At 36.6% G+C, this 25,100-nt stretch overlaps 1 protein-coding gene across 2 annotated transcripts in view; it reads right to left on the bottom strand.

Annotated features, from left to right (window-relative positions):
• Positions 1–25,100, bottom strand: part of PPARGC1A (PPARG coactivator 1 alpha) — a 107,878-nt gene that overhangs the window by 29,163 nt on the left and 53,615 nt on the right. For both annotated transcript variants that reach the window (XM_090267019.1, XM_090267018.1), the window contains exons 3-7: positions 10,477–10,671; positions 8,582–8,704; positions 7,511–7,715; positions 3,613–3,658; positions 3,430–3,503 (exon numbers count right to left, since the gene is read on the bottom strand). In XM_090267019.1, the coding sequence (XP_090123145.1) occupies positions 3,430–3,503; positions 3,613–3,658; positions 7,511–7,715; positions 8,582–8,704; positions 10,477–10,671 (643 nt within the window). The remainder of the gene's footprint in view (positions 1–3,429; positions 3,504–3,612; positions 3,659–7,510; positions 7,716–8,581; positions 8,705–10,476; positions 10,672–25,100) is intronic.

The raw sequence follows: 25,100 nt of genomic DNA, 5'->3' as shown, positions 1-25,100 counted from the left end.
AAAGTAAAATAAAAGTCCCCTCCCCCTTTCTCCTCCTCCATGCGCCACTCTCCAGGCAAGTTCCAAACTTCATCCAGCTTTCTTGAGCATCCTCCAAGTTTCTCTTCATCCCCTGTTCTCCTATAGCTTTAAATTCCTTCTCTTATGTGATGTAATTTGGCCCTACCTCAGCTTCTCTAGTTTGTATCTACACACATACAACAACCATGCTCAACAAACTAAAAACCACCCTCTGTGCCACCTTTCTTAGGAGGTAATTAAACTATATAAATAACAAATCATATTTTCTCTTCATACTTCTTATGCAATGTGTTCTTTTATCCCAATAGCCTATAAGTCCACATCTTAACTCTAATAACATTTATTTAGCACCTACTATGGGCCAAGTACTGTGCTCCATGGATTAATCTCTGTGTCTGACACTTGCTGCACATCCATCCACCAAGACCTAGCATGTTGCAAGAGCAAGTATGAAAAATACATTGTTAAATTGTTTTCGTTGTACCCAATAATCTCTTAAAGCACCAAAAATAAATGATTTAAACTAGTAAAGTGATTTCTCATTCTCTGACAGAAATAAATCCACTGTACATATTTTTAAAGATTATAAGTATTTTTAAAGGTAGTTCCTATAAATCTTTACCTGCCTTTCAACTAAATTATTTTAAATTAGGTACCTATCAATAAGAGAAATATAACAACTTCTGGCAAAAAATATCGACGTAAGTGCTTTTTTATGACAACATAATCTCGCTGATAAAAGACATCCAATTTAAATATGTTCATACACATCAATTAATAAAACATTTAAAAAACAAAGATGCCCAATGCCAGCAAGGATGAGATAAAGCAAGTATATCCATAGCGTGCTAACAGGACTATAAATGGAAACACTCCTGCTGGAAAGCAGTGTGGCAATATGTATCACAAAGCCCTCAAGATACTTATGACCTTATATTCAGTATGAATAACTACTAGACATTTATAGTGAGAGAATAAGATTTAAAAAATTATGAATGAGGATTTCCACTGCAACGTTATTTCAAAACGGTAACAACCTACATGTATAACAGTAGGAGTATGAATAAGTAAATTTAGAAATACCTACTCAAACTAAGATTATACAGTATTGTAAAAGTTTAGTAATAAAGGGCTGTGATGATACAAAAATTCCTTTTTTAAAATGTTAACAGAAAAATTGGGATGCAAAATTATATATATACACACACAATGACCACAGTCATATAAAAATACCCATAGGAAACAATGGCATAGATATCTTTGCATCTTAGAACTATGCATAATTTTCTACTAGCTTATATTACTGACATTATCATAGTAAACTTCATTATTTATAATCAGATAACAATAAAAAGTAGTTCTTTAACACAAAGCTTGGTTTTAGTATATACCATGGAAGCTTTCTGAATTCTCTCTAAAACCACATAGCTGACTAATACAACATTCTGAACATTCCTACTTAATAGATTCTTTTCAGTTAACTTGTTCCTATAAGCTACAGGGCATCTTTTGCAAACCAGTTAATGTCCATTACATGATGACTAAAATTATGTAAGAGAATAAATTATTATGTAAATTAATAAAATATCAGTAAGAAAAAGTGTTTCAATTAAAGGACCCAATAAAGACTAAAAGAAGGTTGTCAAGTTAGTTTTAGATGAGTGCTAATGGAAAAACCAAGGAAACATGGGGATTATGACATAATTTACTCAAAAATCATAAAACTCTAGAATGATTCTATACTCGGATTACCACACAAATATCTTCAAAACTTTTCTTTCAAAGAGTAAGCAACAAAGAGTGGGACCATCTATAACACATTTTTAGTGAGGTCTGTGCCAGAAAGATGAACGAATCCCAGTTAGCACACTTAAGTTCAAAGTAAAAATCTGTCTTTTACCAAAAACTTTATGTTTTAATGTATACTTATGTTTTAAGGAAAAGTAAAATGACAAAACAGTGTATACTCTAGTCAACTTTGTAGATAAACCTACCAAACAATCATTCTCATTGGTCAGATATGAAAGCCTCTACTGCATATAACATATACACACAAGAGTAACTTATAATTATATACATAAATTATAATTTAAGTTATGTATATTCTTATAAGCAAATATATGTGTGGGAATGTATGTATGCATATAAAGATATATGTGTATATATGTATACATATGAATCCACATACACACACATAAAATATATATAAATACATATGAAATTAACTACACTACTGCTTTACCAAATCATGCAATCATGCAATAGACCTTTCATAAGAAGGTAATTTCGCAAACTCAAAGTGTGAAATTAAACTTAGTGACAATGAGCACGGAGCACGGGTCTGGTTGAAAGCATGTTGTTTAACTTACTGTTCCTTTACCCTTATCAGCAATGGCCAGAGCCAAGGAACTTCTTGTTCGGACATCCTAAGATTCACTTTCTGGTGGGGTTCAAGTACCTAAACTTAAAGCACTTATGCAAAGACACCATTGACAACCAAATCAGAAGCCGGCTTTGGAACTCTGGTTTAGTAAGTTTCTCAGAGGTCAGTCCAAGTTTTTAGTGCTCCTTCCTCTTCAGTAAGTGAAGTCAAGACTGGCTAAATGAGTTCAGAAGTCCAAATGGTGAAGAAAATAGCTCTTCTTTAAAATACATATAAGAACGTTTTGTATTGGTGAATGGGCATATTTTCATTTTTCTCCTTGGCTGAAAAGATATTAAAATGGTAACATATAGAGGAGAGCATTACACTGTTAGGTACACCGGAGAGTGAGAAAACATTCCAAGTGAAGCATCGAGTAGTAAACCTGGCTTCAAGGCTTTGCTCCTTGCTTTCTAGCTCAGTGGTCTTGGGCAAGTTACTTAACATCTCGGAACCATATTTCCTCATCTTAAAAATGAGAGAACTACAACCATCCTTATGAGGTTCTGTGAAATTAGCCAGAACCACACACATGCCTAGCACATTTATTAAGTGAGTGATCAGTAAATGTTCATTTCTCCACTTCCTCGAGTCTTGGTGTCTTAATCTGAAATAGCATTTATGAGTATCCAAAGCAGTAGCATATATAGGGTGGGGCAAAAATAGGTTTACAGTTGTCAGTATGTGAAACACAGAATTTATTCTTGTATTATTTATTAATTATTATATTCCTTTTCCATACAAAACACTGTTAACCTACTGTTGCCCCAGCCCGTACATTTCAGAGACTCTGCCTTAAGTCTGACCTATAATAAATGTCTTCTCATAAAAAAAAAAGTAGAAATACTAATACATAACTTCTTATCCAATGTTGCTTGTTCTCTATTAATTCATCAGTCACATAAAAGAAACACTCTACTATTTAATATATATTTCACACACACACACACACACACACACAATTCCCAGTGAAATATAAGGCTCACCTGCAGTTCCAGAGAGTTCCACACTTAAGGTTCGTTCAATAGTCTTGTTCTCAAATGGGGAACCCTTGGGGTCACTGGAAGATATGGCACATTTATAAAAACAAACTGAAATGGAGTTGCTGTAGCCAAATGTATTAGAACCCCCTTCCCTTTCTGAAAATGGTTACATTTCTTAATACTTACTTTGGTGACTCTGGGGTCAGAGGAAGAGATAAAGTTGTTGGTTTGGCTAAAGAAAAAAAAAGGAAACTAATTATGAAATATTGAGTGTTTTTTTTTATTTGTTTTCTTTCTACAACAGGCAGGTTGGAAACTGGAAAATGGAAAACAAAAGTAAGGAAATCTGGAAATATTGAATTAAGGTCAGACAATAGTCCATTATCCTAAAAAAGAAAATTCCAAACAACATTTGCATCAGAAAATTTTCATTCAAAAAACATACAAAAATAAAATTTTAAAAAAAATGTCACCTCTCTATTAAGGATACAAAATTTGCATCATACCATCAGAGAGAAATAATGTTTTCTATTTTAATTGGGAATACAGTACACGGTTCGTTTAGAGAAGAAAAGAGCAGAGTAACTACAAGACAACAGAACGTTATGAATATTCAGCTGATTTTTCTCCTAAAATGTATAATTTTATATCTAGCCTGAGAATAGGCTATCTATATGAGGCCAAAGCTTACACAATAACAAAAAATTAGTTGTGCGATTATGGAAAATTGTGGGCACTGACCCAGACAATTGAAAAGGGGTTCAGATTCCCAAATCAGATAGACAAGTAAGACGGATACCCTGCTCATCAGCTGAGAGACCCATAAATTTGCAAAGAGAGCTCACCTACTTCCCTTTACTCTTACTAAATTTTACCTCCTACAGAAGGCATTCCCAATAATGAAGGGTGAAGTAAGAACCTACTTCTTACTCCAAAATTTCTATCTCTTCTCTTCAGCAATCTTGTATTTTGAACAGAAGGAGGGGAAAACAGGATGAAAAATGCCCTTGGGATATAATATCTACATATTACATATATATGCTTATCTACAAAGATATGTTTTTATGTATGTCTATTTTTTCTCAGTAAAATAACTCCTTTCGAAAGGTCAAGAGATAGTCATTCATGCAATGAAAATCATGGAATTGAAATCACAAAGGTCTTTAAATAAACTTCCTTATTTTATAGGTGAAAAACCTGAAAAAAATCTCTTGAGATGGTAAATGATATTGCCAGAGCCATAAAACTAGTTACTGGCAGAGTTGGCCCAGAATATGTTTCCTTTCTCCTTATTATTAAAAGGAACTGCAACCAATAGATATTACAATTAAATTAATCATACCAGTAATTAAGGTATTTTGAAATGTAAAAATATTATTTATATTCAAATTAGGCTGAAACTGGGTTCTTGGATAAATAATATTTACATATTTAATTTGTAGATTTAGATTTAGTTTTTAAACAATGGGATAGTTTATCATCTATCCAATGTGCATTCAGTAATTCAAAGCTCATGCTGCCTTCTGCAAATTAGATACATTGATTGATATGCTTTTCCATATATACAGATAAATGAACTGGTTTAATTTTTTACTATGTCTGATATAATGAGCCTTTCGAAAAGAACACACTTATGAAAAAAATTTACCAACTTTAACAGTGCTCAACTAATAACTAACATAATGCATACAGGTTCTATAGAAAATCTCACCAGATATGAACCATGTAGCATTTCACACAATAAATGTACATTGAAAATCAGTCACTAGGATTCCAGTTTTCAAGTTGTAGAGTAGGCTATCTGAAATGTTAAAAGGAAGACTCCCCAAATTCTGACAGTTAGGTACAGGTAAGGCCAAGGGCAATGGAAAGTGAGGGGTAGGCAGTGGCCATATTTAATGGGACCAAAGGAAAACAGGAAATGAGGGCTATAGGAAGGGTACAGCCCAAGCCACATACAGAGTCTAATCTTCAAATCTGCTCAGGCTCACAAAAGCTACCACTAAAGGAACATTGATAGGGTCACTTAGAATTTAACCCACACTATTCCAATGAGTAGTAGACCAGGGACTCTATGATTCTCAAGGGCAGGAAGTCATCTTTTTCATGTAGCTCATGGTATTTTTGATGAATGAATACATTAGCAAATAAACGGAGAAGTGAGTAAGTGGGACAACAACCTTTGCCAAAGACCAGACCATAACCCAAGGAATTTAAAAGAACCTGACCCCACAATGTTACAAAAAGCACACAGGAAATTCAGTGAGAAAAAAAAATTACAATACATTAAGAAAGGAAATCTCAGTAGATCCTCTAACTTATCATCTCCAACAGTTCATATATATTTTTTATTTTCAAATTTTGAATAATAATTTAAATAATTTTAGGCCTTTAATAACGAGAAGAATATATATTTTTGTGCGATAAGGTTTATCCTGGGATGAGCTTTCTATGCCACATCACAGACATATACTTTAAAAAAAGCATGTCTCCTCTTCTAAAAAATATTTCCTCCATCAGTCAATCAAATTCCTCCCTGCCATGGTTTGTAACAGTTTACATTGCTATTTAGTGGTAAGCATATTTAAAAATTAAAAATAAAGAACTTCAAAGTCCAAAAGGACCAATTAAAATTTGTTTTTTGTTTTTTTTCATCTTTAAAACGTGCTGTTGGGCTGGGTTCACTGACTACAAGATTTCATGGACCTCAGGACTCCAAATTCAGCTCCAGAAAATGAATGAATGCATGACTAAGAGGAGGTGGAGACGAGCCCAGCGGGCTTCCCTTCACTTGAGGCCTTCAATAGCCAGGAGTCCCACCCCCACCTCTGCATTGACCCTCCCCCACACAGCGCTCCCCACCCCCGCCCCAACCCGCACCCACCCCCAGCATGGCTGGTTCTACTCTGAGGGAAACTCTTTCAGGAAGTAAGTGAGAGGCTGAACATGGATAAGCAAGCAAAGAGAATTTGGCCCATTTCGATAAATACGCTTATATTTCCCTGAACTGACAGAAAGGCATAGGTAACCTAACTGGGAGCCAATTTAAAATGTTCAAGGAAGGAACTGAAAATTCTAGGCTTATGGTAATATGGGGATGAGAGGGGGAAATTCACAACATTGGGAAAGAAAATACTTTCGAAAAGCAGCAGCAACAGCGTACCTCTGCAAAATATCATGGTTCAAAAGAGGGGTGAGGGGCTACCACTCTGCAGCTGGATGGGGAAGTTGGGAAAACAAAAGGAAAAAATAGGTGGGTGTTTATATATGCTCTGTTAGAATATGCCTATTTCCATTACAGGGGTAGGGGTCAAGTGCGCTTGGAAACTGGAATATTTTAAAGCAACAGCAACTTTCAACAAATTCACATTTGGGGGCCTCTAAAACTAGAATATTTTGAGTGAAGGAGCCAAAAGAGGTTTTCCCCAAATCACCCCAATCTGCCTCAAAAGTGTCAGCCTTCTAATAACATCTAGGGATAATAAAATATCAATCTAGATGTTCTGTTTAATCTAGGCAATATTTTTTAAGATAGACCGCAAATTTTAAAAATTCTAGGAATTTCCAAGTCCTTATTTACCAAATAAAATATGTGAGCTTAACCTACACTTTAAAACAGGGGGAAGAATGCACTTAATAATCACAAGAGGCGGCATATTTATTACTTGCAATTTCTTAAGGTATATACACAGCAAATCAACAATGCCTTATTTGTTCCAGTACTGAAAGGGAAGAAAATAAAAGCTCTGTAATGAATTGCCTAGCCCAGCTTGCTCAGCATTTCAGAGTTCATGTGAACCCCACCCAAGGTTGCAGTGCTGCTCTGTCCATCACCCCCCATCTGGCTAATATTTCAGGTGCCGATTGGTGATTATACACCAGGCTGCATACCAGCTAGATAGGACATGTTCAACCAGTGTCCAAGGAAGAATTTTTTCCCCCATCAATAATACAGTGCTGAATTCTCTTCCCAGAGAGACCCCGTGGGAACAGAAGCCCCAAGTCTGGGCATTGTCAGCTCAGGTCCTGCTGCCTTTGCCTTCAGCGCCCTCTCCCGCAGAGTGTGATTTGGTCCCCAGCCTACCTTGTAAATGCTGTGACTGTGATTGTGTGTGGGACTTCTTTTTGGAGGTGCATTTGTCTCTGCTGATGTTCCTGGTCTCTGTGGGTTTGGTGTGAGGAGGGTCATCATTTGTGGTCAGATACTTGAGAAGCTCCGAGCAGGGACGTCTTTGTGGCTTTTGCTGTTGACAAATGCTCTTTGCTTTATTGCTCCATGAATTCTCGGTCTTAAAAACAAGGCATAAAGAAAGCTAAAATTAGTGAACTGAACCTTAGCAGAATGGATATAGGTTTTCTGAAGAGATGAGATTTTCAATGAAGTGTTCAGTCTAAGTGTACTAGATCTATGAGCTGTGAATAATTGTTTGCAGAACAAGGGAAGAAAATTACATTTAAAATTCCTAAATGACATTTATGCAGCTTTTTATTTCATTTCTCCTACATTTCAATGTTCTTACTCAGCAACATGTAACTAACAAGACCCTACAGCGCCTTTACTGTGAATAAAAAAAAAAAAAATAAGCTGGTTTAAACCTTAATTTGCTACTGATTGCTAGAGCCCAGTATTCACAATTCTCTTAAGTACCCCTTAACGCTCCGTTTTCACTCACAGTGAATGGCAAGACAAACATTGTTTAATACAGCCGGCTAACCAAATTATGTCATTGCCGGCATTCCATCCAATTAATGGCAGAGATAGATCTTTGGCGGTGATTCTGAAGCAATCTTTCTCAGGTTAGACAGCTGGCAAAATGGCAATCCTGCATCTTAAAGTCGCTTATAGATAATACCAGCCTATCGGCCAATTAAATTGTAGCCCACATTGCTGTGTGTATTAACAAAGTGGGCACGGGGTAACAGACGGTGGGCCCTCCATTCCAATTGTCCAAAGACAAAGTGTAAACGAACTCTTCCTAGTTTAAATGAGCTAGAGCGCTGCTTCTGGAAACTCATAATCGGGTTCACCACCATGCAGCAGCTGCAGGATCCCAGTGGAAGGAACACATATAAATAAAACTACAATTTGTTGTACAGCTTCAAGCAAAAACCCTTTGTTACTTTCCCTCCTGTATTAAAAAGTGTATTTTTGTACCTTAACGACTGCAGGGTTTGTTCTGATCCTGTGATTATGGTTTGCATGGTTCTGGGTACTGAGACCACTGCATTCATTATAACTTAGCTGAGTGTTGGCTGGTGCCAGTAAGAGCTTCTTAAGCTAGAAATATATCAGAGAAGGGGAAAAGCAAGAAGATTATGAGTCTTCTGAGCATGAGAATAAGTTATTAGTATTTTAAATTCAAAATTAATGAATTATAATTATAAAAAGTAATTCTATCACTCTTTATATCTTACCTTAGCACAAAAGCACTAGCAAAAGTATATATTTTTTTAAGTAAGAAAAAGTTTGCCATCACACCACCAACTGTGAAAGTATTTCCTTTTCCTATACTTGGGACTTCATATTGTCTACCTTAATTTTTCTTTTACATAAAATAAAGCAAAAGAATCTTCCTAAAAGGAGTTCCTGATCATGACTGGGTAAGAAAATATGCTTTGCTGAATGAGGACTTGGGGAGTGGGGAGGGAATATATGGACATTTTCCCCTCAATAACCCAAATTAATCAAGTGGCAATAAGCGAAAGATTCCGATGTTTTGAATCATGTTGCACAATCAAGTATAGTACTTTACTGATTCAAAGAATATTTGGAATAAAAGAGTGGCTATCATTGAAGAAGATTTATAAATAGAGTCAGGAGATGTGGGTTCTGGCTCAGGCAAAGCATTTACTGTCTCTTGACCTCTGGTTCTTTGTTTGACTTTTGGGCCTTCCATGATCTCCCTGCTTGGACTCCTAATATGACTAGGTCAACAACATCTCCCAACTGAACCAATTGTGTGAATGAAAAGCATATGGTATCAATGGAAAAAAAAAAAAAAATCAGCCCTAGACAGCAAAGCCAACAAGACTAAAAAGTGGAGAGATTGGGGAATAATTAACAATGATGGTATATCTCCTAGACTAGAAATCTTAGAAAGCATGAAATTCAAGTAGGACCTCCATATGTTTACATGGAGTGCTCTTAAGAATTAAACTTTTAGAAACGAGCAAGAAACAACCTCTACATGGCACATTAAAGCACATTATTAAAGTTTGGAGGATGGCATTCCATGATTTACATAGTGTGCTCTTACGGCAAATGACAAATGGCTAACACAGATGAGAAGGTAAAACTGTGTCTTAGAACTAATAAAATTCTGGTCAAGCACTGCATTGAAAAGAAAATTCACTCTTCGTTCCCAACAAATTCACTCTTCATTGCCTACCATAAATTTCAGTAACTTAGGTTGCAAATGTGCTATTATTTTTCAATCTTCATAAGAATTATGGACCCAAAACCTTAAAATATTACATACCCCTTGATGTAACTTCTACTTCTAGAATTTTTATGCATAAGAATAAACTACAAGTATATCAATTATTACACAATTTACGATAGTAAAAAATGGGGTGAAAAGACTAAATATCCAACTATGGGGATTGCTGAATAAATTAGGACATCTTCGAATAATAAAATACAACCATTAAAATAATGCACACATTTAAAATTCACAAACACATTGATGATATATCTTAACTAAAGAAAAGATAGAGGTTATTAGAAATTACAGGTGAATTTTTAGTCTGTTTTTTGGGGGGGGTTCTCTACATTTTCTAAATTTCTACCAAGAACATAAATAATACTAAGAAATAAAGACACACTCATAGATACAATAGTTTTAAACATTCAGTAAGATCACATGAAGACTGTATAATCAATATCTTAAAATACAGAATCACAGAATAGGCAACTCCGAGTGTGCTTGGGGATTGTTTCAGCATCAGTCTAAATTAAAAATCCAGACCTTATTGTTACTACATCATACCCATGCAGCGGGTAGCCAGAGGCAACTCCAATTCCTGTTAAACAGTAGGAAGGGTTCTTACTAGAGACGGCTCTTCGGCCTCCTGAGGCGGAGGGGTGCCATCAGGCATGGAGGAAGGACTGGCCTCATTCTCGGTGGTCACATCTCCATCTGTCAGCGCATCAAATGAGGGTAATCCGTCTTCATCCACAGGGAGACTGTCCAGTGTCTCTGTGAGGACCGCTAGCAAGTTTGCCTCATTCTCTTCATCTATCTTCTGCAAAAAGAGGAAAACAGAAGACGTGAGTGAGTTGACATTGGAAGATGGGAAACAGTATTAATAGCATAGACTGGACATGTTTAGCCAAGTGAGTAAATGATACATGAAATTTGAATGTTACGCCAGAACATAAAGATCATGTTTTCCTCAAACTCCAGATTCACTTTTGGTCTGAAACACACAATTAATTAACACCTCTACTGTACCAATTTCTGATTGTCGCTCTGTCCAAGTTAGCAACTTATTGTGCCAGTGCTTAATATGGCTGTATATAATTCTGCCTTGTTTGCAGTCATTTTCCACATGTTTATGTCTTGTTTCCTTAACTAAGAGATGATTTTGAGTCTCAGGACTTGTGAGAATTTTAACCATCATCTATTTCATCTTCATGTATATGTTTTAATCTCCACAGCATGCCTGCCGAAATGTGTAGAACACTTTGAACATCACCAGAAACCAAAATTCTGCCAAAAGAAACTGTACATTTTCATGATTTCAATGATAATGTCATCACTGAATACTTCACAGTCATTTTTTTCCCTAACATTTTCCCCAACTTTAGTCATAAATATATCACTGCATACTGGACATTTCTACCTGAGAATAGTTCCTTCAACTCCAGAACTGAAACTTAGGACCATTCATGACAAAACTGCTATTTCTCTTGACTTCTCACATTTGGGTAACAATTCTTCAGACCTAAACTCTGGAACTATTTTGAGTCCTCTTTATCTGTCCAGTCACTAAGTACAGTCTAACTTTGTAACATCTCTTTAATGTATTCATTTCTTGAGGCCAAGGGTACAATTCTAGTGCAGACTTACTTCTAATGGGGTTCCTCCAAACATATTCTAACTCATTTTCCCACACTCATTCCCACCAACACATCCTTGGAAAGATAATGTTTACTTATTCATTCCACAGATACTTTTGAACACCTGCTCAATATCAAGACCATGTTAGGTATTTAAGGTACAAAAAGAAACAAGAAAAACTCAGACCTTCCACTCCAGTGCAAGGGAAGAACCTGTAAACAGTTTATTATAAAAAACAATATTTATTTCAGTCCTTTCAAGATCTCCTAAACTGAAACTTATGCACCTTTTTTTTATAGGGAAATGTGCTATATTCATTCACCTAGGCAACAGATGCTGGGCACAGAGTATAGGTATAGTCATTGATTACTTGCTGAATGATTCATTGGTCTGCATTTACAGTGTAGAATATATGTTGTGTATATCACTTTCTTTTCCTTCTTTTGGCACTTCACATTGTTTATCCAATTGGAGCTTTTTTAAAAAGGTATGTATGCTATGACATTAACAACAGCTAAATTATCTCAAATAGGTTCTATTACAAAATGCACCTAAGCTACTGACATCTAATGAAGCCAGCAGAGCCAAAATTTCCTTTCTCTCTAGCACTGAACACCAGTTAATTGACCTGACAAAATTACAAAAATCACAGAATAAGACAGCTAATCAGAAAATCAAAATGTAGTACTAGAGAAATTAGGCAGGCTTTTACCATGCATGCATTCTATTTTCACATTGAAAAATTGTTTTTCCTCATTACTGATCAGCATCCAAACTTCTTTTTCTTTTGGATTCAAGAAGCTAATAAGAGCTATTTGCTATTCACAGCAGAATTTACTGGGCATTTTTTACATTTGCATAATGCCTCTCCCTAATGTCATTGGACTGGACTGGGTGTTGTGCATGGAGTGACAACTCTGAGTTCTAAGACTAACACACGAGCAATGTCATATCCTTAATAAATGAGAATTCAGATTAATCAACAAAATCAGAGGGTTCATGACTGGCCTCTGGGACTGCTGGGTCCCGATACAGCCTGTACAAATGTGCTATAATTCAAAAGGCTCCATTAATGCACAAGGTGAAGCCTAATCAGAAGGCATAAAATGTTCACTTCAGAATGGCACCACTTCCTTCTCTAAACTGACCAATTCCTTAAAATCCCAATTGCTTAATTCAATAATAAACCTCATTGAGCACCCCTCTTTCCCCCTCAGTTCTTCTGGATGATGTAATTTTAATAATAAGGATACTGAAATGATACTCCCTTATTTTCTAGCCAGAATCATAGCTTGGAATCCAAAGATTCCAATCTTCTTTTTATTTTCATTTAGGTTTCTCCATATACCAAAATACCAAACCAGGTTATTAAACTGTTCTGAATAAAAATTAGATTTGAATGAAATATATAATATTTTAAATATCTCCAAGTCACAAAATTTACATTAATATAAATACCTCCATATTATCTAATTAAGATAATTTTGAAAATGTCTGAAACACACACACAAACACACGTGTTCAGTAAATTAGATATTTTTCCAGGTATCCTAATTTTCATAACAGCTTATTTCAAGTTTAAAAAAATTTCAAGAAATAATTGTTAAGAGTATTTACCAGTAAATGAACAATTTTGTTTACCCCAATTTAAATTTTGTGTTTGGCCTTTCTGCAATATTACAAGCCTCTATTTGCTTTCAATCACATAATACAATAGTGCCTTAGTTTTATCCCCAGTGTAAACAAACTACAAAAATTCCAATCAAGTCAAAATGAAAAAGAACACATATATTAACTAGTTTTTTCCAATTTCATTAATAAGCCTGGGTGAATATACACCAAATACAATGGCAGAAGTATTGGAGCCTGATAATGTTATAATTAATTTACAAGATCTGATTAAACCACCAACTATTTTAATTCTCCTTTCTACTGGAACCACAATGAGGGGGTGAGTGTTATAAGACGGAAGATTAGAATTGTGTGTGTATGTGTGTGGTGTGTGTGTTGGGGTCTGTAGGTAGACTGGGCTGGTATTCAAATAGTATGGATTAGTAGGGCTTTAATCATTACTTACAGTCAGTGTCCATTAGAAGTAATTTAAAACTTTTAATTATCATCCCTATATGTGGATGGCTTTGAGAAGTGCTCCAAGACCGATTATTTTAGGGCAGTTGTTCTTGAATCAAAGGAGAAAAGAATGTTATTATTTCAAATTATCTGTTTTCTTTAACTATAAATGACAGGGGAAAATGTCTGATATATATCAAGTGCACTTTCCTGTTGAAGCCCAACAGGTAATCCTACATGTAAACTTGAGAGGACATTGCTCCTAACCATGGCAGTTTCAATTAGTTTACCATGAGTTTGAACAATCAAACAACCCGCAGAAGGCAATCAATGCGACAAAAAGAACTCTCTTAACAATTAATGTCACTTTCCATTATTGCTTTGGTCCCAATTTACAGAGCAAATAAATCAAAATTGTTGCAGAGGAAGCCCACTGACCTAGTAACGCATGTCTGTTCACAAGTGACAGGTCATAGAAACACATTAGTCAGTAAAATGACATTGCAAGATAACCTTTCAAAGACTCGGCTCTGCTACTGCTTTCTAGATGCTGAAAATGACTGTTCGAACAAAAATAGACTTACTAGCTTCAAATAAGTTTTTAAAAAGAAAAGCAGCAAGGCGAGAAGGAGAGAGCAGGTCACCAGCTGGGAGCGATGTGTAGCTACCCAAACTGAGCTCAGTCCCGCCGCTGGCTGCGGATGGGCGGAGCAAGCTACGAACCGGCCACCAAGCGACCCGGCCATTGAGTCCTGTGGCGTCCTGCAGCATTTCCCATGGTGGAGGCCGACCTTGCGCTCTCCTTACACAGTGCTGGTTCGCTGTTGTTCTTCCGGCCTAAAGAAAGGTCCACGTGACTGGAATAGTTCATTCTCTATGGACCCTCCAAGAATAAAGAAAGCACATCAACAAAAACTTACTCAAGGTATAAGAAGTTTCCAGAGACAGATGCTATGCATACATGAATATGAACAACCCACATTTAGAATGGGCAATAATTCCAAAGCAATGTCCTATACGGCCTGTTCGAAGTGTGTTAGAATTCAAAAGGCACCATTGAAGGAGGGTAAACTCTGCCCCTTCAGGTGCCCACAGTCACCTCAAAATTGAAATTTTGGATCCAGTATATAATACCTGGGATTTCTTCCTTTGTGAGCAATTGGCAAAAGGATCTTCCAACTGGTTACACATCCTGGGGCAGACAGTGCATTCGACTCATCCAACTGCACACAGAGAGGGAATAAATCCACTAAATTAAGGAGGAGCTCAGGGACTTTGAAATGCTAACCAACACCTGAGGGAGAACCCCAGAGTGAAAACGGCATGTGGTATCCCCAAGATTTCCAAATGCAGGCTATTATGTAAGAACCATGCCCTGCTCATGATAGTAATTTTTTCCACCTCTTGTAGAATTGCAATTACACTCTGTGTCCCTAGATTCTTACACTCGCTTGATCTCTGTTTGATAAAAATAGTTTAATAGCCATTTAATCACAGCTTCATTATCTTAGCTCTCTTAATGCGAATTAGGCCAGGAGAATTCTTGCCTCCTCATTATTCAAATCATCAATAAGAAGGAAACAGTGGGTGGGGTCTTCTTACCACTCATTAATCAGTTTCAGTATCTTAGGTACTGTTTACTCAGAGATCAATCTGTGTGAGAGGTCATTTAACCTCTCTGAGCCTCTATTTTTTTTCTATACCAAATTTCAGGTTATTATCTGCTAAATTCATATTACAGAATTTTTCTGCACTCATGATTCATAGGGAGATAAAAGAGTGGAGAAAGTCCCAAAAATTCTTGAAGAAGGTGATCAATAAACATTTCCAGTGTACATGCCCATCGTCATGATTACCAATATTTGGATTTCATTCTTTGAGCATGATCTAACACCAACTTTTAGCACTGGGACAGCTTCCTCCCAAATACCAGCATGCCTTGGGCTTCCTCCTTGCCCCATCCGGCTGATTTGGAAGCAGCTAATGAAGACAAAATTAACTCCTACTTTAAGTGAGGCCTAATTAGGAAGGGAAATCTGCTACAGTAACATCTGGTAACGTATTCTGAAGCCAAATGTAAGTGACATTTTTGGATTATCCACTATTTTGGATTATTTGTTCCACTAGACCTCACCAGGAGTTGAAATAAATAAATGAGAAAGCAACTTTCATGATAGATTCAGGGGTTCAAATAAGAAATACAGTTGGTTATGGGCATCCTGTTCCTGAACATACACACTTAAAATTCTGTACCCATTTCATGCACAAAAAGCCAAAAAATTTTGCACATCTAAGTTTTGGTTTTGATGTACAAAGTGTGATTCAAGATTTGCAAGAAGCTGAATTCATAATAAAGAAAAAAATTTTCCTGAAGTGAAATAAAAAGTCAAAATGTAGACTAGACCACTGAAATAGAATGGGAGGTTTTTTGCTTTAGAAAATTTATTTTTAATCAGGACAGATACCATGTCCCCGATTGTTTATTGCACATGTCCACTCAGTGGTCTGAGCCTTTGCTGAAAAGGTTGTTAAATATTTTGAATATCCACTTTCAAACAACTCTCCTTCTCCTTTTTCCTCTTCTCTTTTTCTCCTTGAATGCTCTGTAATCCACTGTGGTTTCTCTTGCTTCTCTTACACCCAGGCATGATCACCTGCGGTTCATCTGCCCACCTTCTCATACCCTAACAGAAAATGGGCAGATTCCCCACATTACACTTCTGCTAAGTTGTTAACTTGTACCCCATTCAACAGGAAAAGTCCCTAAAATAACCTACAAGCTTTTTGTTTACCATATGGGATAAAGGGTTTTGAATAGGGGACAGACACTTGAAGGTAGGAAAAAATGACTTAAGAAACCTGAACCATATATGTGCAATAGAAACTAATCAAGACAATAAAGACTGTCAGATCATGGAGGCAGCTAGAAAGCACACCTGGACTTTTGTATATGCTAATCCACCTGGCCCTGGATTTAGCTGTTCCCAAAGATATGCTGATGGATTTTGCAGTTCCCAAAAGATATGTTGATGGACTGAAACCATTCCCAGGGGAAATGGTAATGAGCCTAGCCCGATATGTTAATTAACCTGGTGTGTGTGTGTGTGTGTGTGTGTGTGTGTGTGTGTGTGTGTGTGTGTGTGGTGGGGGGGGCAAGCAATCAGATGTAAATGACCTACTGAATATGTTGCTAAGCAAACTCACCCTCACCAAAATGTGTGGTTGACAAGTATAAAAAAAGGTGCCTGCAGAAGTGCAGGTGGGACTCCTAAGTTGGGCCCACGAGGAGGACTGGGAGTCCCCATTCCCCATTCCCCATTCCCCTTGTTTCTATTGGCCCTTGAGTTGGTCCGGGAGCTGCCTCTCCCCTTTCCCCCATTTCCCTCCTTTTCCCTCAATAAACCCATTGCCTAATCCCACAGTGGTCTCTGGGTGATTTCTCAGAGCAAGGCTGCCCTGACGAAGACCACCTTACATTACATCATACATGTCTTATAAAAATATTTTTGTATCTATGTTTTTCTAACAAATGCCCTAAGAGTTAGCTTATTCCCATATTTAATTCCCAAGAGAGAGAATAGAAGTACTTTATGTGACAAGTATTTGCCCTGGGGGATACCAAAGTCACTGAAATTTAAGGTTTTACCTATTTAATGTCTAGTAGAAAGAATACAGAACTTAATTTCACTCTCTGGGTAACTCTCCATGGACGTGTAGGTTACTTAAAATACCATATATGTAAATGTGTCTATACATAACATACCATGTCCTTCTGACACACATAAGTTTGCACTTCAAGTGCACGTATTTAGAATCCATGCAAATATATTTCAATCTTTTCAGTGTAGCCTCACATATTCAATTGTAGTTGACTGTATAAGTGTATATAAGCACATAGAGTCTTCCTTCAATTTATCTACTCTGAGAAGACTAATGATGATGCATTCAAGATAATTTCCACAGAAATAAAATAAAATAAGAGCCAAGTGGAAATAAATATAAGCAAAACTGAAAAATTCTCTCCGTAGATATATTTAGACCTACGGAAGTCTATATAATTCCTGTTGATAACTATGCTTCTTTTGCAGAAATGGATGTTCGTATCTGTACTTAGGCTCCATTCTAACTTATTAGCATATGTTGCACACTCATGAACTAATAAGCCTATACTAAATATGTGAGGTTCATTATTCTGAAGAGTCACATGAGCTAAAAGGGTAAAACCAGAGGTTCAAGAGAAAGACCTAAGAAAATAAGGGTTGATACACACAAAATGAACTATTTCAGGGAGAAAAAAAAAGAGAGATGTTTCATGTCTGTTTCTCAAAACACTTCCTCAAGTATAAACTAAGAGAGAAACCAGGCACTGTCTAAAGAACACCGGACTGGAAGTCAGAATGGCTCCCAGCTCCATGTGCACCACCAGTGAGCGGCATGGCCTGAAATGAAACTCAACTCTGGCTGCACTGTGCAGACCAGAACGAGAATCCCATAGGTTCCTACTTGGCTTCCCTGATGTCACCCTTTTCATTTGCTGCCCCATCCCAACACAGAACACTGTATGATTCTGAAAAAACCTGTGCCACATCTTGGCCTTCTTTTGACCAAACCCTCCATGGCTTCCCAAATGTCTAAGAGTAAAAGTCAAAATCCTAAGAATGATCTACTAGACTAGGATCACCATATAATATATCATCCAAGTGACAGGGTACTATAGATAATCCACCACTCCAGGATTAATCCAGATTATCGCAGACTAACTGAAATGTATGGCTGGTTATCCCATACTAAGGCCCACATCATCTCAACCTGTCAACACCTCCATTTATCCATATGAATCCTTTCCAATCACTCTGACCTCTTCACGAGCCCACAAAAATGTCAGGCGTTCTCCTGCATTCTCCTGCCCCAACATCTTTGCACCTGCTGTTTCCCCTTACTAGAAGTCTCTTTGGCCAGATGGCCACATGGCTAGCCCCTTTATCCTGTCATTTACTCAAATGTCACGTTCTCAGTGAGACCTTCCCAACTATTCCAGGCACATTCCATCTACCTTCCTGGTTTATTTTTCCCTTTGACACTTACTTCTGTTACTCAATATACATTTGTTCATGATTGATCTAAAATAGAAGGTCTGTAACACCTGTCTTATCCCTCTTCAGATGCTTGGAATATAGTAGATGCTTAATAAAAATAAAGAAGTCTAAAAACTAAGAAGTCTAATCAGTCCTAAGAATCAAATCTTTTTGCTGTTGTCATTGATGTTTGCTCTGTATATCCCACCTCTTTCTACCTCCAGAAGGTTTACCTCATGAATGATGTTTATCTTGGGCTATGATTTAAAATTAGCTTGCATTCATTTGCATACACCAGCTGATAGGTCAGGCAAGCAGCCAATATATTCTTAGGGGGAAAGAAGTAAATATGAACAGTGACAACTACAGAGGAGCTCATTCTGAAATTAGCCCCAGGGCACTGAATCTGTAAGTCAATGGAATGTCCACCTTTCATAGAGGGAGGGGTTGGGATGCATCTTGTAACTCTGGTGTTTGGGAGGGCACCAGAATGCATCATCAAGCAATTAATTTGCAAATATCTCAAAAGAGCCAAGACGATTTATGAGGAGAAAATTATGCCAGACTAACTTACTATCTCTGTCCATGCATCAGGCTCCCTAATCCAGAGAAAACAATTGATGTAATTTATCTGGACTAGAGGGAGCTGCTTCATTCCATACTGAACTGCACACTCATCTACAAGCTGCAAATGTATAACAGTCTTAGCCAGAGGTTTTTCAGACTGTGTTCCATGGAACCCTGAACAGTCATCTAGTTCCTGTAAGGACTGATTATAAATACTGTAAATATAAAATATATTCTCCACTTATATCATTGAACTCATATGCCAACATAATGAGTTTGTTTTTAAAAAGTACAGTATTCCCTCACTTATCATGGGTATTACATTCTAAACCCCCCCGCAAAGGAGGAACCTTACAGTTATTCTACACTCTTAAACCTACGTAACGTTAACAACATACATAAACAGTACCGCAAAATCCCGCGATATAGCGAATAATCCGCAATAAATAATTAAATATAATATTTTTAAAGATCCCGCAATACAGTGAGGCCACAATAAGTAAACCACAGTAGAGAGAGGGACTACTGTAATGTACAAACTCAAGTGTGTTATCTTACAAACACATCACAGACCACCACTGCATTGAGAAGTAAGGGGGGACAGTTTAAAACCTGGAGCCGCTTACAAATACTCATTTCTATGAAGGAGAATTTTTTCAATCTTTGGTAGAAACAAAGTACAGATACCAATTAGCATCTTAAGCCCCAACTTCACTTTTTTCTGTTCATTTAAATAGTGTCATACCTGTTTCAAGAGATAAATGTTATTTTAATTTTAAAAAACAGTCAATAGCAGCTGACCTCTATTAAATGTTTCTTATGTGCTGCTGAGTTAATTTCTTCCCAGGCACTATTTCATTTAAACCATCCATTAACCCTATTATTAGCTCCAAACTCATGTGGCTAATGAGAGGTAGGCAGAGTTGGATATCAAACCAGATCTATCTGATTAAAATCTTGTTCTCGCTCCCTTTATATATTGGAATTTTATGAAAGAAAGTATTAGGACAAAAATGGGCCTACACACAGGCTAGTCTAATCTATATTCTTATCAGTTATGTATCAACAGATAAAAACTAAGGTAGGGATATTCAATTCCATCCATGAAACAGAATTGGTCTTCCATGTAGAAAAAGAAGATTGCTTTCAGATTGCTTCTCTGTTTATTGCTGACCCAATGTTACTGGAGCCTAGCTTTAGTCCTACCGGTAGTGATTTGTTCTTCTATTAAAATGTTCATTTCCTCTTCATTTGTTTAGATGATATCCCTACCTCAAAGCCTACTTTAAGTGTTTGCTTTTTAATGGGATGTTTTTAAACAAATCCAACTCATACTGTATCTTCAAGCTCTTAAAACCTTCATAAGAATAACCTGGATCCCTGGAGAGAAATACAAATTTCTGGACACCACTGCAGAACACAAAATCAAAATCTCCCAATCAGAGTTTTACAATATTGACATTTTGGGACACGTGATTACTTGCAGTGGGGTTTGTCCTGTGCATTTTGAGATGCTTTACAGCATTGCTGGCTTCTACCCATTAAATGCCAGTAGCACCTCTCCAGTTATGACACCAAAAAATGTCTACACAAATTGCCAAATAATTGCCGGAAAGCAAAACTGCCCCCAGTGGAGAATTGATTGCTAGAGAAATAGTCCAGGATTCCAAAGTTTTGATAAGCAGCCAAGTGATTCTAATGATCATGTAACTTTGGGCACATTGCTGTTCTGTGGATATTGAATAGTGTATAAATCAAGTTGGAATTTATAATTTCCTGTATGCTAGGTTTATCCCCTCTAACACATGCAAGTCTAACAGCTCTTAATAGTTATTAATAACATTTTTATTTATTCTATATGAACTCTTACTCCCTATAATTTACATTAATGTGTTTAGATGTTTCACAGTCTGTGCTTCCTTGTTGATTGCATCTCATTGTTTATCACCTTCGTAAATTTCTTTCTGATTAGTCATCTGATATTTCATTCTTTCTATTGCCTATCATTCTCCTCATTTTTCAACATTTTCTGACCATCATCATTATCCTAAAGTTCATTTTGGTTTTGCTGCCTATTTGATTACATAAACCATGCTAAATGATTCTCAAGGATTTTCTTCTATATACTTTCACAGAATTCTTAAACATTTCTAGACTGTTTCAGAATTTTTTACAACTCAGAAAGGGTATAAAATCCTTATAAGATTTTTATGTTGTTATGAAAGTGGCAGTGAGGCACAATACAGACTCTGAAATTAGAATGCCTGAGTTTGGATACTGAGTTTATCACCTACAAGGTGTGTGACCTCTCCTCTAGCGATTTTCCTAGCCTATCTGTGTCTCCAATTGCATGTCTGAGAAGTATGTTGTAAGACTTACATTGTAGGGATATTTCAAAAATCAGCTGAACTAATCCACACAAGTAGTGCAGATCACTACCTGGTGTATAGTGAGGACTATATTTGCTGTTATTAATATTATCATGATTATGTTATTTACTGTCCTCATGCACTAGATTGCGTTCAAAATAAGTGAAAAATTTCTTGAAAATAACCCCATAACGGGGAAACATTTAAAGTAAACTTCAAAGTGGAGACAAGATATGAATAAATGAAAGGGAAATGGGAAAACACTCTTTCCTTTATAGGGGAGGCCTATACAATATAGAGATTTTAAGTAGGGTATTAAAATTATTAAATACACAAATGCTCGGAAATTTTTACAATTTGTATAAAGGTCATTGCCTACCTGTTACTTGTCAGGGTTGATATGTTAGAATTAATGACACAGTTTTACATAATCATTAACTGTTTGCATGCTCAACGCATGGAGCAATCACCTGAAATCCATACCAAGATAAACTATGACATAACACTGGATACATCTGTGCTCCTGCACACACCTGCAGACTTATACCATATTTTTTGCATATTTACAGATATAGATACAGATACATTTGTTACTTACACATATTGAGTGAGCTCATACTATGTGCTATAATCTGTTTTCTAGGGACTTAATTTTAGTTTGAAGGAGAAAGGATAACAGAAATAAAACAAATGAACCCCTTCTTATATATACACATACATATGTAGATACACATAGAGAGAAATGGACAGAATGTATAACATATACACATGTATAGAGATAAAATATAGAGATTACAGAGTACATATGCATATATAAACATAAAAAGAATATATATGCAAAGAGAATATAAAGTTTGAATAGAGGATATATTTAGAATATGTATATATACACATATATATATGATAGAGAATAATGTGTATATAGTTGTGTATGCATATGTATGTATACACACATATATGTAGAGAATGAGAGACAGAAGTTGAAAATATTCAATGAACATTACACATGAGCATTGATCAATGAGCACAGTAGCATCGAGACTTCAGAAAGGAGGCATACTGTAAATGACTCATAGAGTTTTATGGTTACAAATCAGTAGATATTAACCCTGGACATAAGCAATATTTTTTAGAATGACTCTGTAAGAAATATTTTATAAGGATTTCCCATTTCAACCAATAAATTCTCTGTAAAATACTACTTTTCTGCCGCAAAGTAGTACTTAGAAGGCGCCATCACAAAAACTAACGCTATTTGTGTGTAAAGACTTAGCACCACAAGATACATGTGCACACCGTACAGCTCCAGATCCCTGGCACTGGGATCCGACCTACATGGTATAGTAAGGTTGGAGATACCAAGATACAGGTGATGTCACATGATCTGATTCTCGCAATATTCTGGTAATAGCATTAAAATGACAAAGAACTCTCTCAAGGTGGTTACAAGCTATTCAGAGGCAGGGCTGTCCTCTCTGTGGGGTTATCTAGGGTGAAGGAAATCAAAGCGTGCTACCTGATAATCCTCCTTGCTGCTCCTGGCCCTTCCCCCAAGAGAATAGGAGCCATTTAGAGCCTGGGATGGGCCTTTGGCTCCTTGAGCAAATTTCATTGTTCACTAAAGTGCTCTGCACAGAGTAGTGGGTTGTCAATAAATACTTGCTGAATAAGTACAATATAAGAAATTTATCTTGCCAATGACTTTGTATCTAAGATTCCACATGACTCTAGGTTTCCAAAGCATCTGAGTAAGTCTGCAATCTCCTAGGGTTCAGAGACTGAGCTACTTTTAATGCCACACTGAGTGTACCCTTTGTGAAGATTCTTTAAATACTTCATGCTGCATCATCACTCATAATTATCAGTGGTTTATATGCAAATGTGCTGAACATGCACACACAGTAGGGCAGCATTTGACATTTGGTTAGCCAAAGTGGCTACCAATACTGCCACAGACATTTTTTTAAGTAACTGATAACTGCATTTAAAAAGCATATGTGCCTATAACAACATGGGAAATGACAAAAGAAGTACAAGGCAGAGTGAATGAAAATTCAAAACTCACAGAACAACGAAAGAAGACGAGTCATTTAATGCTCAGCTCCCATAACGATAGGATATAGTAACAGAAATACCAAAAGTAAAAGTGAGATGAGAGTCAGCTCATCCAACTGCATGGTTTTGGAGATGAGAAAACCGACGGCCAAAGAGTGGAACAAACTTTCTTCAGGTCAATAACTCACTGATAAAAATATGTGTTTCTTTGGATCCTACGGGCTCCTTACCTTCTCTACTGCATCATGTTGCTTCCCAGGAGACTAGAACTAAAAAATAGCAAAGAGTCTTTCTCATATGCTTGCCATTTTTCTTCTTGAGGCCTGAACATTGCTTGAAATACTGTGAATGGGGACTTGCCAGTGCAGAGCTGAATAGAAATGCCGGACATAAGCTTCCAGGAAAAATGAATCATGCTTTGTACGTCAAACTAACTGTCAGAAAATGTTAACAAGCATTTAATGAGCATCTACTGTATACCAGGCATTCTCAACACTGGTGATATAGCAATAAACAAAATAGTTAAAAACCCCTGCCCTTAATGAGTATTTTCTAGCAGCGGAAGACAGCTGATTAACAAAATAAATTACTGTAAACCAAATAAACTACTGTGAGGAATAAATAAATGTATAAAGCAATAAGAACTCCACTTTTATTTAAGGAAAGAGGAATCTTTTTAAAAATCATACTTATTTATGAAAGCAGGGCATGGTTATTTTTCTTAAAGAAGGTTTCATACTAGGATAACTTAGAAACACTTAAGTCTCTAAAACTATTGAAAATATAATTCTTAGTAAAAAGACTTTGGAGATTCAAAGAAAAGTTTCCTACTGATGGTTGTTTATAAAGTGAAAGATGCCTGTAAAGCTCTGAGTCTCAACTTTGACTATATATTCAAATCATGTGAGCATTTAAAAAATATTTATGCTTTCCCCCCAGAGCAATTAAATCAGTATTTTGGGAGGTGGGGTTTGGTATTTTTAAAAGCTACCATGGTGGGAAGCTAATGAGAATGAGGATTGAGAATTATTCCTATAAAAGATTGAATAGAGCCTCTGAGGAAAGATGAAATATTTGCTATAATCCATCACATGGGCTGATACAGGGAAGACTTTCCCATCAGTGCAAACCAGAGTCCCACATCAAGATCCCCAGAACCCTCCACTTTTTCCATGGAAGGTGAAAGTTTCCTCTTCAGCCAGTGCATATCAAGTCTGGTCCCTTTCCTAGGGGAGTTATCTTTCTTGGGTCCCAGATCTCATCTCAGTTACCCACCCAGACTACGGGCTAGGAGCTTTGACCTTAGAATCCCTTGGATAGCTTTTGTCAGTATATTTCCCCAGTGCTAGGCCCTTCTTTAGTCCCTGTAAGCCCATCAGATAGATCTCTTTGGTGTATGGACACCCATCAGACAAGAGCCTATTACTATGACTGCTGCCATCAGATTGGATCCCTTTAAGAAAGAAAAAAATCAC

This window comes from Furipterus horrens, unplaced genomic scaffold, assembly GCF_987537825.1.
Source record: "Furipterus horrens unplaced genomic scaffold, mFurHor1.1.pri manual_scaffold_2, whole genome shotgun sequence".
In the NCBI taxonomy this organism is placed as follows: Eukaryota; Metazoa; Chordata; class Mammalia; order Chiroptera; family Furipteridae; genus Furipterus; species Furipterus horrens.
The sequence above is the reverse complement of the archived record's forward strand: the minus strand, read 5'-3'. Positions and strand labels throughout refer to the sequence as shown.